Source organism: Lonchura striata, chromosome 6 (assembly GCF_046129695.1).
Source record: "Lonchura striata isolate bLonStr1 chromosome 6, bLonStr1.mat, whole genome shotgun sequence".
Taxonomy (NCBI): Eukaryota; Metazoa; Chordata; class Aves; order Passeriformes; family Estrildidae; genus Lonchura; species Lonchura striata.
This window is the reverse complement of record NC_134608.1, coordinates 6645706-6658407: the sequence shown is the minus strand read 5'-3', so window position 1 is coordinate 6658407 and position 12702 is coordinate 6645706. Positions and strand designations below refer to the sequence as shown.

The 12702-nt window shown below is 43.1% G+C and overlaps 1 protein-coding gene across 2 annotated transcripts in view; it reads left to right on the top strand.

The window, feature by feature from the left end:
- Nucleotides 1-12702, top strand: part of KCNH5 (potassium voltage-gated channel subfamily H member 5) — a 153331-nt gene that overhangs the window by 18007 nt on the left and 122622 nt on the right. The window contains exons 3-4 of one of the 2 annotated variants that reach the window (XM_021554525.3): nucleotides 1199-1305; nucleotides 6299-6427. In XM_021554525.3, coding sequence (XP_021410200.1) covers nucleotides 1199-1305; nucleotides 6299-6427 — 236 coding nt within the window. The remainder of the gene's footprint in view (nucleotides 1-1198; nucleotides 1306-6298; nucleotides 6428-12702) is intronic. The other variant, XM_021554526.3, reaches the window with a different exon arrangement.

The following is a 12702-nucleotide window of genomic DNA, read 5'->3' as shown; positions in this document are numbered from 1 at the left end:
GTGTTGTTTTATTGTTTCTTTCAGACCAGTAGACATAAAATAAATGTTTATTGAACCTTTGGAGGTCTGTTGATCAATAAGAGAAGCTGCATTGAAACCACAGAGGCACTGATAGCTTTTCCCTTTCATATTCTCAGGGTTTTCTGTTGTGGCTTCTGTTTCAGCTGAGGCACAAACTGTTTGTGAAGGAAGAGAATGGGGGGTGGGGGGGAAGCCTGATCAATTAAAAATATATTCCTCCAAGTGTCTGAAAGCTTTTATCTGATGTTCCATTTTCTTTCTGTTCTGTAATTGAGAATTTGCACAGAGCAGCCTTCACTTATTTTTAATCCAGGGGAGAATGACAATAAAAGCCTGGCTGTTTCCTTACAAAGGCTGTCAAAAGCAAGGTCAGGGGGTTGGGTTTGCCTACACCAGCTGGAGGTCTGACCTGGAAAGGAATGCAAAGATGAGATGCTTAAGTGGCAAGAAATAGCAGAGTTAAAATTACATTTTTATATTCTCAGTCTGAAGAGGGATGAGTCTCCAAAAGCATTTCAGTATTTTCCACTGAACTATTAAAGAAATGCAGTATACAGTGAGGAAAATGAGGGTGAATTTGGTTGTTTGATAGTAGTGCAGACATAGCTACACATTGAAGTCATTGCTCCTGACTGTTTAAATCCTACCTCAATTTGTGTTGGTATTTAGTAAAAGAATTCCAATTATCTTATTGTCCCAGATGCATCTTGACAAGATTAGATTTGCAGCCATTGGTTCAGCCAACAGCCTAAATTTACCTGTAGTAGATTACATCCCTCCTCCAGAAGGATTTTCAGGAGGATTGAACAAAATTTGGGAGATTTTAGAGGTTTTGTTCAATTTTCTCTGTTTTGACAGGAATACTCCCATGGCCTGCAGCTGTGGTGATAATGGTTTCATAAGCTGTCAGCTTTTTTTCTAACCATATATCCTTAAAGATATACTCAGTAAAGCACTTAATGAAGCATTATGTTGGATTTATTTGCAGTAAGAAGGTGGTCATGGTTAGTTGCTATTGTAGGTGTCCTTGTGACACTCTAAATATTTAAATGGAGTGTAAATCATAATTAAACCTTGGTAAATGACAGCTCATGGCATCTTCAATGCTTTTGCTATTTAAGGTGACTGTAACAATGTTGTTTGTCTAGAAAAAAAGAGCATTTTTTTCTTTTTTCAGTTTTATGTATGGTGAACTGACAGACAAGAAGACCATTGAAAAAGTCAGGCAGACTTTCGACAACTATGAGTCAAACTGCTTTGAAATTCTCCTCTACAAGAAAAACAGTATGTATATGTGTGTGTGGTGCTGGGAGTGATAAAGCATATTTAAAGCATGCAGTAGACTGAAAGAAATATTCATTTTGACATATGGGTAAATTTGGGGCAAGATTTGGAGAAGAAACAAGTATTTTGGTTACCACAGCTCAGGAAGAGAGCTCTCTTTTCAGGCCAAGCATTCAGATTGCCAAGAATAGTAGTTGTTCCCTGCTGTCTCTAGTCTGACTCCTTCTTTCAGAAATATATTTAGTTTTGAGGATTGTTTCCCTGAAGGGAAACTGACTGGGTAAAGTGAAAAGAAATGCTGAATGAAGTTCCCCCACATCCCTCAAGAAACTCCCTCATGTCTCCACAAGTGAGAAGCCAGGCCCTGGTTGTGGAGTGGCTGCTCCCGGCGCTGTTGAGATGCCTCCACGGTGTGTAAACCAACACATGCCAGCTCTGGGAGAGCACTGAGCCTGGCACACAGCCCAGGGATTAGTTAGAAAACCAGAGACTGCCATGCTCAGTGAGATTCAGGGCCTGTGTTCCTTCTTGGTGGCATTGGGTTTGCAGGAAGTTGCCAGAATCGGAAATTTTCTTCATTTTGTCTTAACCACGAGCCATTCCAGTCTCATTTTCTGTCGTGGGCAGTACTGGCTTGTCAACCTCAGAGCACATTCTGAGCACAGCCCATGCTGATGTGTGGCCTCATGCTGGACTTGTGCAAGGTGGACAGATCTGCTGAGCTGGTGGCTGTGATTCCTGTTGTGGTCTGTGGGAACTCAAAATGTCCCTCAGACATTTTTGGAGGTTCCGGGCCCAGGTCAGAAGCATTTGAGACCCTGGCAGGCAGCTGGAAACAGCTGTGATTTTGGGTTTGAGCCATGGAATGATTTACCAACCTTGCAGGAAGAACAAGAAGTCACAAAAGTTTAGATATTATAGTAGAAGTAGTCACAAAGTAAAGGGAAGAATTTTTGAATGCTGTACAGGGGGTTTTAGTTTTGTACATGGGGGTCAGAGGTTTTAAGATGGAGGGATCTGGGCCTGCCCTGTTCTCCCTCTTTCTTCTTCCTTACCTCCATGTTCTTGGTGATGTTGGCACTCACAGATTGGTTTAGAAAGGCACCATTTAATATAGGTAGTAGGCATTGGGGAAAAACTGTAACCATGTAACATGTAATGTACTATATAAAAGACAGCAGCAGCCCTGGGCGGGGAGAGAAGAAGCAGTCGGGAGTCAGAGAGGATGTCAGGGTGTGTGTGTGCCTCTGCCTGAGCTGCTGGGCAAACCACAGCAGCTTAGAAGAAAATCTTCTAGATAACTTGCAATAAACTGCCTTGAGACCGAACAACAAGAGACTGCTGAGCCTTTCTTTGGAAGCTTGGGTTGGAGGAGAGACTTTTCCACCACATGGGGCCACCCCTGACCCAGGGTGAGCTCCGGCAGTTGTCAGTGGAAGTGAAGGTCTCCTTCACTAGCGCAGACCATCCTCCCAAGACAGAAAGCCAAAACTCAGATTAAAGGTGCTCCAGAAGAGCTGGTTCCTCTACTCTGCACAGAATTAGCCCAGGTGACTGGGTTGGTGGCCAAGAGCAGGCCAAGATCAATCCTGATGGAGATGTTCTCCTCAGTTTGGCTCTCGGCCCCCTGTGCAGGGGCTGTGGGGCTGGGGATCTTTCCTTTTCACTTGCCTGGAGCTCAGAATCTGAGGCCATGCTTCCCCTGGGTGGGCTTTGATGCTGACATGGTTTTTTTTTACCAGAGGTTTTCCCTGCATGCTGTGGCTGAGGGAAGGGAATGTTGTGCCTCAGGAAAGAGCTCCCTGTGCCCTGACTGCTCCATTTCACTGCAAACTCACCTAATCCTTTTGTGACATTGAAGGGAGCATCCTGGACACCTCCTCTTATGCTTTACCTCTGTTTTCCTTTTTTAGACGAAATCTTCCTGTGTGGGCACTAAAATAACAGGAAAGGCCTGTAGAGTTCTCAAATTCTGCCTGCCTCAAGGCATTTTAGCCAACATGTTAATTAAAGAGAGAAGCCAGACCAGCCCTGAAGTCCAGCTGTTCCTGCAGGTGCCCGGGGGAGCCCTTCAAATGACCTCTTTTTGGTTCCTAAGCATATGGATGTGTCTGTTCCACAGATTTTCTGCTTCTCTTCCTGTTTCCTGTGCATTCCAGGTCACCTGGATGCCCCCTCACATCAGGGGAATCTCCTGGGACAGGCTCATGTTGGGAATCTTTACCAGTGGTGGTGCCCAGCACTGCCATGCCCTGTGTCCATGTGATTCCCAAAGTGGTTCCCAGAGATCCTGTGCTCTCTCCTGGCTTCTCTTAGGAAATGCTGGAGTAGCTCTTGCTCTAGAATGGGCCAGAATTATATTCCTTCCTATTTTATTTATGCATAAAAAGAGAAAAGTCTTCTCTTGGTGACTTTCCTGTGACAAGGCAGATGCTTTTTGCTTTGGGTTGTGGATTGTCTGCTGGAGCTTGATGATGCTGCAGAGATTTATTGAGCTGCAGCTGCCTTAATAAAATCTTCACCTTTGCCCAGATCTCCAAGCCTACACTTTCCATAAATTATGCAGGATTACAGAAGGACTTTATGGAAAATTACTCAGTATTCCTCTCTGGGCTTGAGTCAATTCCCATCCATAACATCTGTAGGCAGTTTTCTGCTCCATCACCCGAAGCCCAGAACCTCAACCCCTCACTGATGCTAACAGCTCACCCCTGCAATCAGCTGGTGTGCTCAGGGTTCACTTCCATTTGCCATTCTCTGAGCCTTGTGGAAGATGGTCCTTCCAGACACTGCCTGCTAATCCTCCAGGCTGAAAATCAGAGCAGAGAAGGAAATAAAGATTAGTTATCTGTTGATATGAATGCACTTCTGCAGAGTGTAGGTGGTTACTCTGTGGAAGGGCTTGTGTTTGTCACCTACATGAGGCTTGCAGTGTCTTCAGAGCACCCTCCCACCCATTTTCAAACTGTAGGTCCGGGTGTGCCGTGTATTTTTGATAATGTGGCACAATGTGTGTTGTTTGGTATTTTTTTTTTTTCCTTTACCCATTAACTTTTGCTTCTGGCAGAGGGAGATTTTGAGGTTTTCAGGTTGTTTTCCCATCCTTCTCTGCTGTGTTAGAGATGATCTTTAAGGGCTGATGTTTTCTGGCAACATCTGTTTGCTGCCTTCACACTCCCCTTGGTGTTCTAACCCAGCTTGTAGCTTCCAGCTTCAAGACTTAAAAGCTTGCTACAACTCTCTTCTGCTTTGCTGCATTCCCTTATTATATAGTCCTTAGCTCTGCCCACACAACAATTCACCAACCACATTAGGCATGCCTGCATATACATATATTTATATATATATATATATATGTATATGCATGGCTCTCTCTATACATGTTTATCTATATGGTAATACTCAGGAAACCTCTTTACCTGCTTTTTCTCAATTTGCTGCTTCTGCAGCAGTAGCCACCTTTCCTCTGTCTTTGATTTTTGTCAGCACCCTTGTACTGGAGGGTGTTTTGCCTACTTGCTTTCATCTCAAAGGGTACCAATGGATTCCCAGGTATAAGTGCAAATTACTTCTCTAGAAAGCTGCAGCACTCTGTTTTAGGAGTTATGAAAAGTCTTTTGTCTTGGGTTAGCAACTGGGAATTAAGATAATCAAGTAGTCAGCGTAATGGCTTTGGAATTATCACAAAAAGCAGTCCCACATCTCTCCCACTTCTCCAGTTTACTGGTAGTGAGTTACTGGCTTAATCTGGGTAGAATTTCAATAAACCCTTGTGGGTTTTAACCTTCCCCACAGTAATCCTAGCCCAAATGGTTTTCTCTGCCCTCTGGGATCTGTGCTGCAGCTCCTGGCACAGCTCCCAGACCTGGAGCATCAGAGGAGGTTTGGGGGGGCCAGCAGTGCCCATGTGGGATAACAGTGGGCAAGAGGCTTGTGTCAGTGTGGCAGCTCTCAGGCAGCTCAGGAGAAAAGCCATTCTCTCACCTGGCTGAAAGCACATCAAGTCCCAGAGGTAATTATCTGGCTGTGAAGGCATTTATGGTGCAGAGTGTGTAGGTGCTCGTTTGGGAGGGAGGGACAGGGAGCCTTGCTGGATGGAGAACATCTGATATTCCCTGCAGGGGAACAGGGGGTTTCTAAGAAAATTGCTCCAGTGTTCTATGATTTCACCCCTTGTGGAGCACACCTGCATTTGTGCAGGGGAACTGCCACGTGTGTGTCAGCCTGGAAACTTCAGCTCCTGAGCACCTGCAGGAGCCCTCTGCAAACAGGAGGGATTGGCCAAAAGCTAAGCTGGCCACTCCAAAACCAAGGGCTGTTTTTGGTTGTTTATTTGGTGGGTGGTAGGATTTGGAAAACACTTGGTTTCATTTCAGAAATTAAATAGTGATAACTGTGCTGGGAGAGTGCTGCACTGGACAGGGCAGTGAGGAGGTAGAGGTGTGACCTGAAACAAAAAACAAAAAACAAAAAAAAAAAAAAAAAAAAAAACAAAACAAAAAAAAAAAATCTGATTTGTCCCGATAGGACATTGAGAGTTCAACTCAGGTCCTCTTAAATAATATAGTAATATAAATTTTGGAGCACTTCACAGTATATTCCATGATTTTTGGATTAGATAGCTCCATATTATGTAAAGAGGGAATCAAAGATGCCATCCACCTGATTTTTTCTCACCTTTCCACATTTCAGACCTAAGTTTGTGCAGCATACTGTGAAAAAACAAGAGCAAGAGGGGAAGAACTGTGCATTTTATTTCAGAATGAGTTTTTATATAGCCTCCTGTCTCTGTCATCTAGTTAGATTAATGAAGCTGTAAAAATGGGAATATGTTGTTTTCCTTGGAGGAAGTAAAATTAAAAAGTCTGGAGGATGCAGAAATATTGAGATACACAGCTAAACTACATGTGTGTTTTAATAGTGTGTAAATGTTATGGGCTGGGGGTAGTCTGTGCTACACCACATTCCAATGTCACTTTTTTCTCTGCTCCAGGAACCCCAGTTTGGTTCTACATGCAAATTGCACCTATAAGAAATGAACATGAAAAAGTGGTTTTGTTCTTGTGCACTTTTAAGGATATCACTTTGTTCAAGCAACCGATCGAAGATGATTCAACAAAAGGTAAACGTGAAGTATATTATTATTTTTTGTGAAGGATAGAAGTAAATGCTTGAGCTCAGACCTGTCACAGGAACGTGTCTTGTCTGTGATCTGTGTCTTGAACTGAGGAAATGTTTCATGACCTGTCAGAGTTTCAATGCCACTCTCCTAAATTATTAAAAAAAAAAAAAGATAAGTCACCATAAGTGGAAATTCCCTACCAATGTTTTTCTAGAGTCACAAGCCTTCATTTTTCTCTGTAATTCACTTCTTCATCACTACAGCTGGTACTTTCTAAAAATGACACAGTTTTGAGTTGTTTGAATGCTGTACTGTTTTGGGAGATCTTTCTATTACAGGACAGGTGTCATCTTTTCAGGAAAAAATAATTCCAGCTCCTTGTGATGAGATATTGATATTTCTTTCCATTCTCCCTCTTGGAGGTGAAATGTGAAACAGCCTGTTTGAGTCATTTATTACTGCTCAGGAGTGATGGCTGCATGGCAGTGGGCATTGTGCTTGTTACTTATCAGCTGCAGGGCAGGATTTTGTTGGAATGCTCTTGTCACTGAACAGCTCCTGGCCAGGCCTGCAGCCCTGCAGGAGAAATTGGTGGGGAAAGGTACAGAGGATCTGGCAGCATCATCCTCTGCTTTAGTTACAGAACATGTGTCTTGTGTCAGGTTTACATGTGTATTGCTTTGGGTGAAACAATGCATGCTTACATAAAGAAGGACATTACCCACATCTCTTGGAAGTTGCCTCCTGATGATTAATTCTTTACTACGCTTTTTCTTCACGCTTGAAGGAGGTTTGATATCTCACTTGGAGCTAGTGTGCTCTAAAACATCTTCTTTAGGATGAAGTTGGTTGTCATTTGAATGCAAACAGCTTCTTAGGATCTAGACAGCACTTATTGCAAGTGTTTGGATAACTGAAAAGTCAGTTTATAAAGGCAGACTTAAAATGAAAGGCTCCCCTCCGAGCTAACACTAAATATGACATTTTTTTTTTTTGTCTAGAGAGTATTATCTATAAAATTATAAGATCCTGATATAGGAATACCTTCTCAGCCATCATAAACTTTATTGCCTCGACAATTTAGCTAGCAACCTGCAAATGTTCTTTATTTCACTTTCAGCTCCATAATGTAGAATTCTGCCTGGAAATAATCTGAGAGTTTTAGGGTAAATGCCAGTTAATTAAAAGGACTTTATGGGTATCTGAAGGCATGGGACTGGCTCCTTGCTGCAGTATATGTAATACATAGTGTGAGCTCATCAAGGAAAAAACCAGTGTTTACAAGAATCTTCTTGTAAGGTTTCCTATTTGATGCCTTCTGGGGGAACCAAGATGTATTTCACATGGAACCAGCTCCCAAATCCCTGTTTTCACCCAGCTCTGTCCCACTTCCCACAGGACTGAGTTGCACTGAGAAGTGTTGTGGCAGCAGGAGAGAGAGAACATACTGGAGGTGGCTCTCAAATGCAGAAATGATGAATATTGCCTCCTGTGGATTCTCAGCCTCAGGGAGGTTCAAACTCTGCTGCCTTCCCTGGGGAGGCAGGGATGTGCTTCAGGGGCTGAGCTCTTCCCCTCCCCATCTTGTGGCTGAGGAGGAGCAGAACCCATGTGGCATCCAGAACAGGAATATTTGTTCCTATGGGAAAGAGCAGTAGCAGTGAAATGCGTGACTTGTGTGCTGCTGCTCTTCACTGGAGAGCACCATTAGTTAAAATGCCAGGTATTAATGATGGAAATCACAAAACATAGCCCTCAACAGCCAAAGAGGTTTGGCTCTATGTCTTAAGAGCCCTTACTTCTGTCAAAGTCATACTCTAAAACCCCCAAAACTCAACCAGAACATTGCAGAGGCAGTTCAGCCACATTTCTATGCCTTTAAAGCATAGAATTGGAGCCTGAAGGATCTGCTCAGGGTGCTTTGATTAGAGCATGGAAGAGCGTTGATCTGTCCCTCCAACAAACCTCATCATTACAAACCACTAGCCCCATTTTGATTTTGCTTCTGTATAAATTATAGCTTGTCTTTTGCATCCTTGATATAAAGAAAACATGTTCAAATATTTGCAGCACTTTACTCCAGGGGTGGGAAAACAGCACTGTGGCATTACCCTGTGTGTCTCAGCTGTGTGGGTCTCTGGGATCCCATGGCACTGGGATCATAGTGGTTCTGTGTCAGACATGGTGCTATGAGAGATACATCATTCATTGTCCCTGCAGATAACATTACAATGTGCTTAGAAGCTGCCAGGCCATTTTCTTTTTGAATTATGAGGTTGATAAACACATACGTTAAAATTTAGAGGAGAGTTTTTAAAGTCTTGTGGAAAAGGGTTTCAATAAAATGCTGCTGCTGAGTGCTGGGATTTGCCATTGAAAGGGCTATCTTTTTTTTTTTTTTTTTTTTTCCTTTTTAAAAGAAGGATATTTATTAAGAAATTCTGCCAGGACCATGCAATACATAATACATGAGTAACTATGGTGCAGATGAGTTACTGTGTGTTACTTATGGGAGCAGTAAATTTGAGATAAAAAATTCAGCAGGAATAAAATATTGATGCCATTATGCAATAATCTCTCCATACCAAAACCTTCTGCACCATTCAAAGGTGTGTTGCTTTGTGGTGAAGCTTCAGTATGTCATGTTCCTGTGAGGTATTTAAATCATGGCACTGTTTGTATCTACACTGCAGAGAGTTTGTGTGTCCCCACTCCTGGAAATACCTGGTTTCTTGGCCAGATCTGCTTGCAGTGGGGTTGGCATCTCGTGGGGACCTTGCCAGGGCACAGCAGGTTTGGGGGACACAGAGTGGTGCTGAGGATGCAGATCTGCCCAAAAGTGTCGAGCAGCTTGTTGGGTTTGTGAAAACAAGGCAGACAAATGAATCAGTTGTCCTGCTACAGAGCACACTGCCAGGGTGAGGTGGGATATTTTTTTTTTCCTGATGTGGGTATAAAAGAGTGTTTGTTGAGTGCAAGAAATGGAGCTGATTTCATGGGGACAAGCCCCGTGTGGGCAGAGGGAGTCAGAGAGGTCTGGGACACTGACAGATGGTGTCTCTGCTTACCTGTGTGCTCACCACTTGCTCTGCTAATGCTGAAAGGAGGAGGAGGAGGGAGCTTTGCTTGCCAGAGACAATAAAAGTAATGAAAATTTTTTCCCAGGCTCACCCAGGGCGCTGTGATTTTGCTGCAGACCAGAAAGCTGTTGAAAACTTACTGGACTGTAAGCAAGACTTGAGAGAAGGGATATTTAAAAGCCACCTTCCTCCCATAAAATACAGTGACAGAGATCAAAACCCTTGTTTTCTGAGAGGGTACAGGCAGTCAGCTGTCAACTAAAGATTGGACTGCCTTGTTTTCTTGTTACTTGTGCTCCAATCTATTATTGCTGGGTGATGTGTGGGAGACCTGTGATGTATGGCAATGAAACTGTGACCAAAAACTGCTGTAAAGCCATTCCTTGTAAATGGAAAATTACTTCAGAAAGTGTCTAACCAGTCAAAAGTGTCTAAACCACCCCAGCAGCTCCAGCAGAAGCAGCAAAAATGAGGATGGAAGGAAGGATCAGCCTCCTGGTTGATGTGTTCCCTCCGGAGTGAAGGTGCCACCAGCAGCTATGGAGGTCTGGAGGATAGAGAGAACCCCTCCACTGGTTTGGTTTTGGATTTATGGTGCCCCAGTGGCACTACAAGCACTGAGCCAGTGGCTGATGAGCTGTGGATGGGGCAGCGTGGAAGAAGAAGAGGTGTGAGGATTCACGGTGAGGCAGGAGGCCACGGCTGCCCTTGGTGGTCACTGGGCCAGTGCTTTATTTTCTGGTTAAGGAGCTGTGCTGTATTTGTCTGATCTCTCCTTTCCTCCTCCAGCTCCTCTTTGCTAATAGGAGCATTTGTCTGATCTGGATTCAGCAGCAAGCAGCAGGTCCCACCTGTGGTGGCAGAGGGCCAAATCCCCAGGTCTGCCTCGAGGCCGTGCGCAGCAGAGGTGGGAGGCCATTACAAGCATATGAAAGATCCTATTATGTATTTTCTTTAGGTGAATAAAACCCAAAGGATCTTTTTTTTTTTTAATGTTTGTACCATTGTCAGGTCACAGTTGGATACTTTTATCAGCTTGCTGAGCTTTTATTCTGTCTTTACCCAATGGCCTTTTAAAAACATCTGAAGACTTTCAATTCCTCCAAAGACACACAGTGGTAATAATCTTCTGTTTATTTGTCAGGAAAAAAATTAAGCCATTTTTCTGGGCCCTAACTATTAGAAGGGTGAATGGGGCCACTTAAAATTTTAACACCATTTGATGCTGTAGATTCTATGGAACAAAAAGTTTAAGTATAGAAAAAAAATATCAGCAATTGTGGTTAATAGTGGAGTTCACCTAGTTGTGCAGTGGTTTTATTCCATTTGTTATCATCAGTTAAGAAAAAACATGGCCTTTATGTAAACTTAGATTTTTTTGTTGGCTAGGATTCTCACTGGTTATCTGGAGTTTCTGTGGAGTGAGACATCAGGCTTGTCACATCTGTAGTGATGGGGAAGTTCTAGGGAATAATGATGTGATGTAGAATCAGGATGCAAAGTTGTGCTAACGAGCCCCCTACAAATCAGGATGGTGTGCTGTTAACAGATGGGATCAGGAAATGGCACAGCAGGATCCCGAAGTTGTTTTGTTTTTTTTTCTTTTTTTTTTTTTCCCTTTTCACTTGATAGAGCCAGACTCTGATAATCAAGTCTGTCTGGGACAATGCTGTAATGCTTCCAGTGATATAACTCTTTATGGTTATATAACTCTATATAATGATACAACTCTATCTCAGAGTGTGACAGGGCTATAAAAAGTGTAGTAGTTGCAGAAATATGCACTTATGGCTTGCTAATCCTTGCTAAGCCTATAATTCTGATCCTTTTTTATCTTTAATAAGTGCAAGTTATTAAGCATATATAACTAGTTGCACATGGGAACCTTTTTTTCCTTGAGGGGGTATCCAACCTGGTGATAATAGAGGAAGTGGGTGGAGGGATTAGAACATGAAAATAAGGTTTCTACCTTTAGCTGAAGCACAGTGTACCCTGTTGAGTACATCACATTGACAGTAATCCATCACAGTAATTTAACAGGTTACAATTTGGATATCCTTAACATGTTTTTATTGCACTTTTCTGTGGCTGTAATAACAAGGGTCACGATAGATACCCACTTGTTCTCATGCTGCTTCCTTTTGCTGTGATCTGCAGTTTCCCTCCCTTCTAGGCAGCAAGGAGATCACCTCCAGTTCTCCATTCTCCCCTGGGTCTAGAGTGCAGCATCCAGGGACTCCTGGGCTGGGAGAAAGGACTTTGGTGGGGAGGGGGATATGACAGAATTAAGGACTTTGGTGAGGGAGGGGGATATGACAGAATGGGCATTTGCCAGGACACCAGGTGGGTTTTAGTGCCAAGAGCAGACAACTCAGTGCAGCACTGCTGAGATATTCTCTTTTAGTATTTAGATAGTTAGAAAATATTTAGATAAAAGACTATTTTAGGTAGTATTTTAAACCACCCATTTGGGATAGGCACAGCTTGCCAGTAACTTGGAAGACCTTCCAAGGTTGCTTTTTCTCCTGTTCCTGCAGGACAAGCATCCCTGTTATTCATCCCTGTTATGTCTTCAGCAGCGTGCTGCTGACACTTTCTGCAGACACTGCACAGGTTGAGCAGTCACAGAGGGATTTGCTTCCTCACTTTCAGGAGTGATGCTCCACAGCCTTATTTTCACTCCCTCTTCCCCCTCTGTATCCTTTTTTGCTTTATTGCTGCTGGAGACCCACCGTGATGAAGAAAAGGGAATTTCCATGTCCAGGGTTGTTTGATTTCTTTCACAGAAATGAAGTACTTTTTTTCTGAGTCTGATCCAGCCTTTGGAGCCCTTTGTGTGCTCCATCAGCAGCCCATCGATGCACATTAACTGTCTGCAAATTTCTGGAAGTTTAATGTGCAATGAAAATGCAATCCCATTGAAATGAAATCTAACCCTGTGAGAGATTGAATTAAACTAGAAGCTAATCTTTGAAGCAAAAGCTATTTGTAGATGGATACACTTTGTATGTAGAAAACGGAGCACTCATCATTAGGCAAATCTAAAATAATAAGTACAAATGTAGTGGAGTTTAAAGGTATGATCTGTTAACAGAGGGCATTCCACTTCACTAAGTTGCTCCTCTGCTGAACCCGTGAACTTGTGTGTAACTAAATCATCCCCTCCAGGGAGGCATCCAGTATTGATTTAGAACA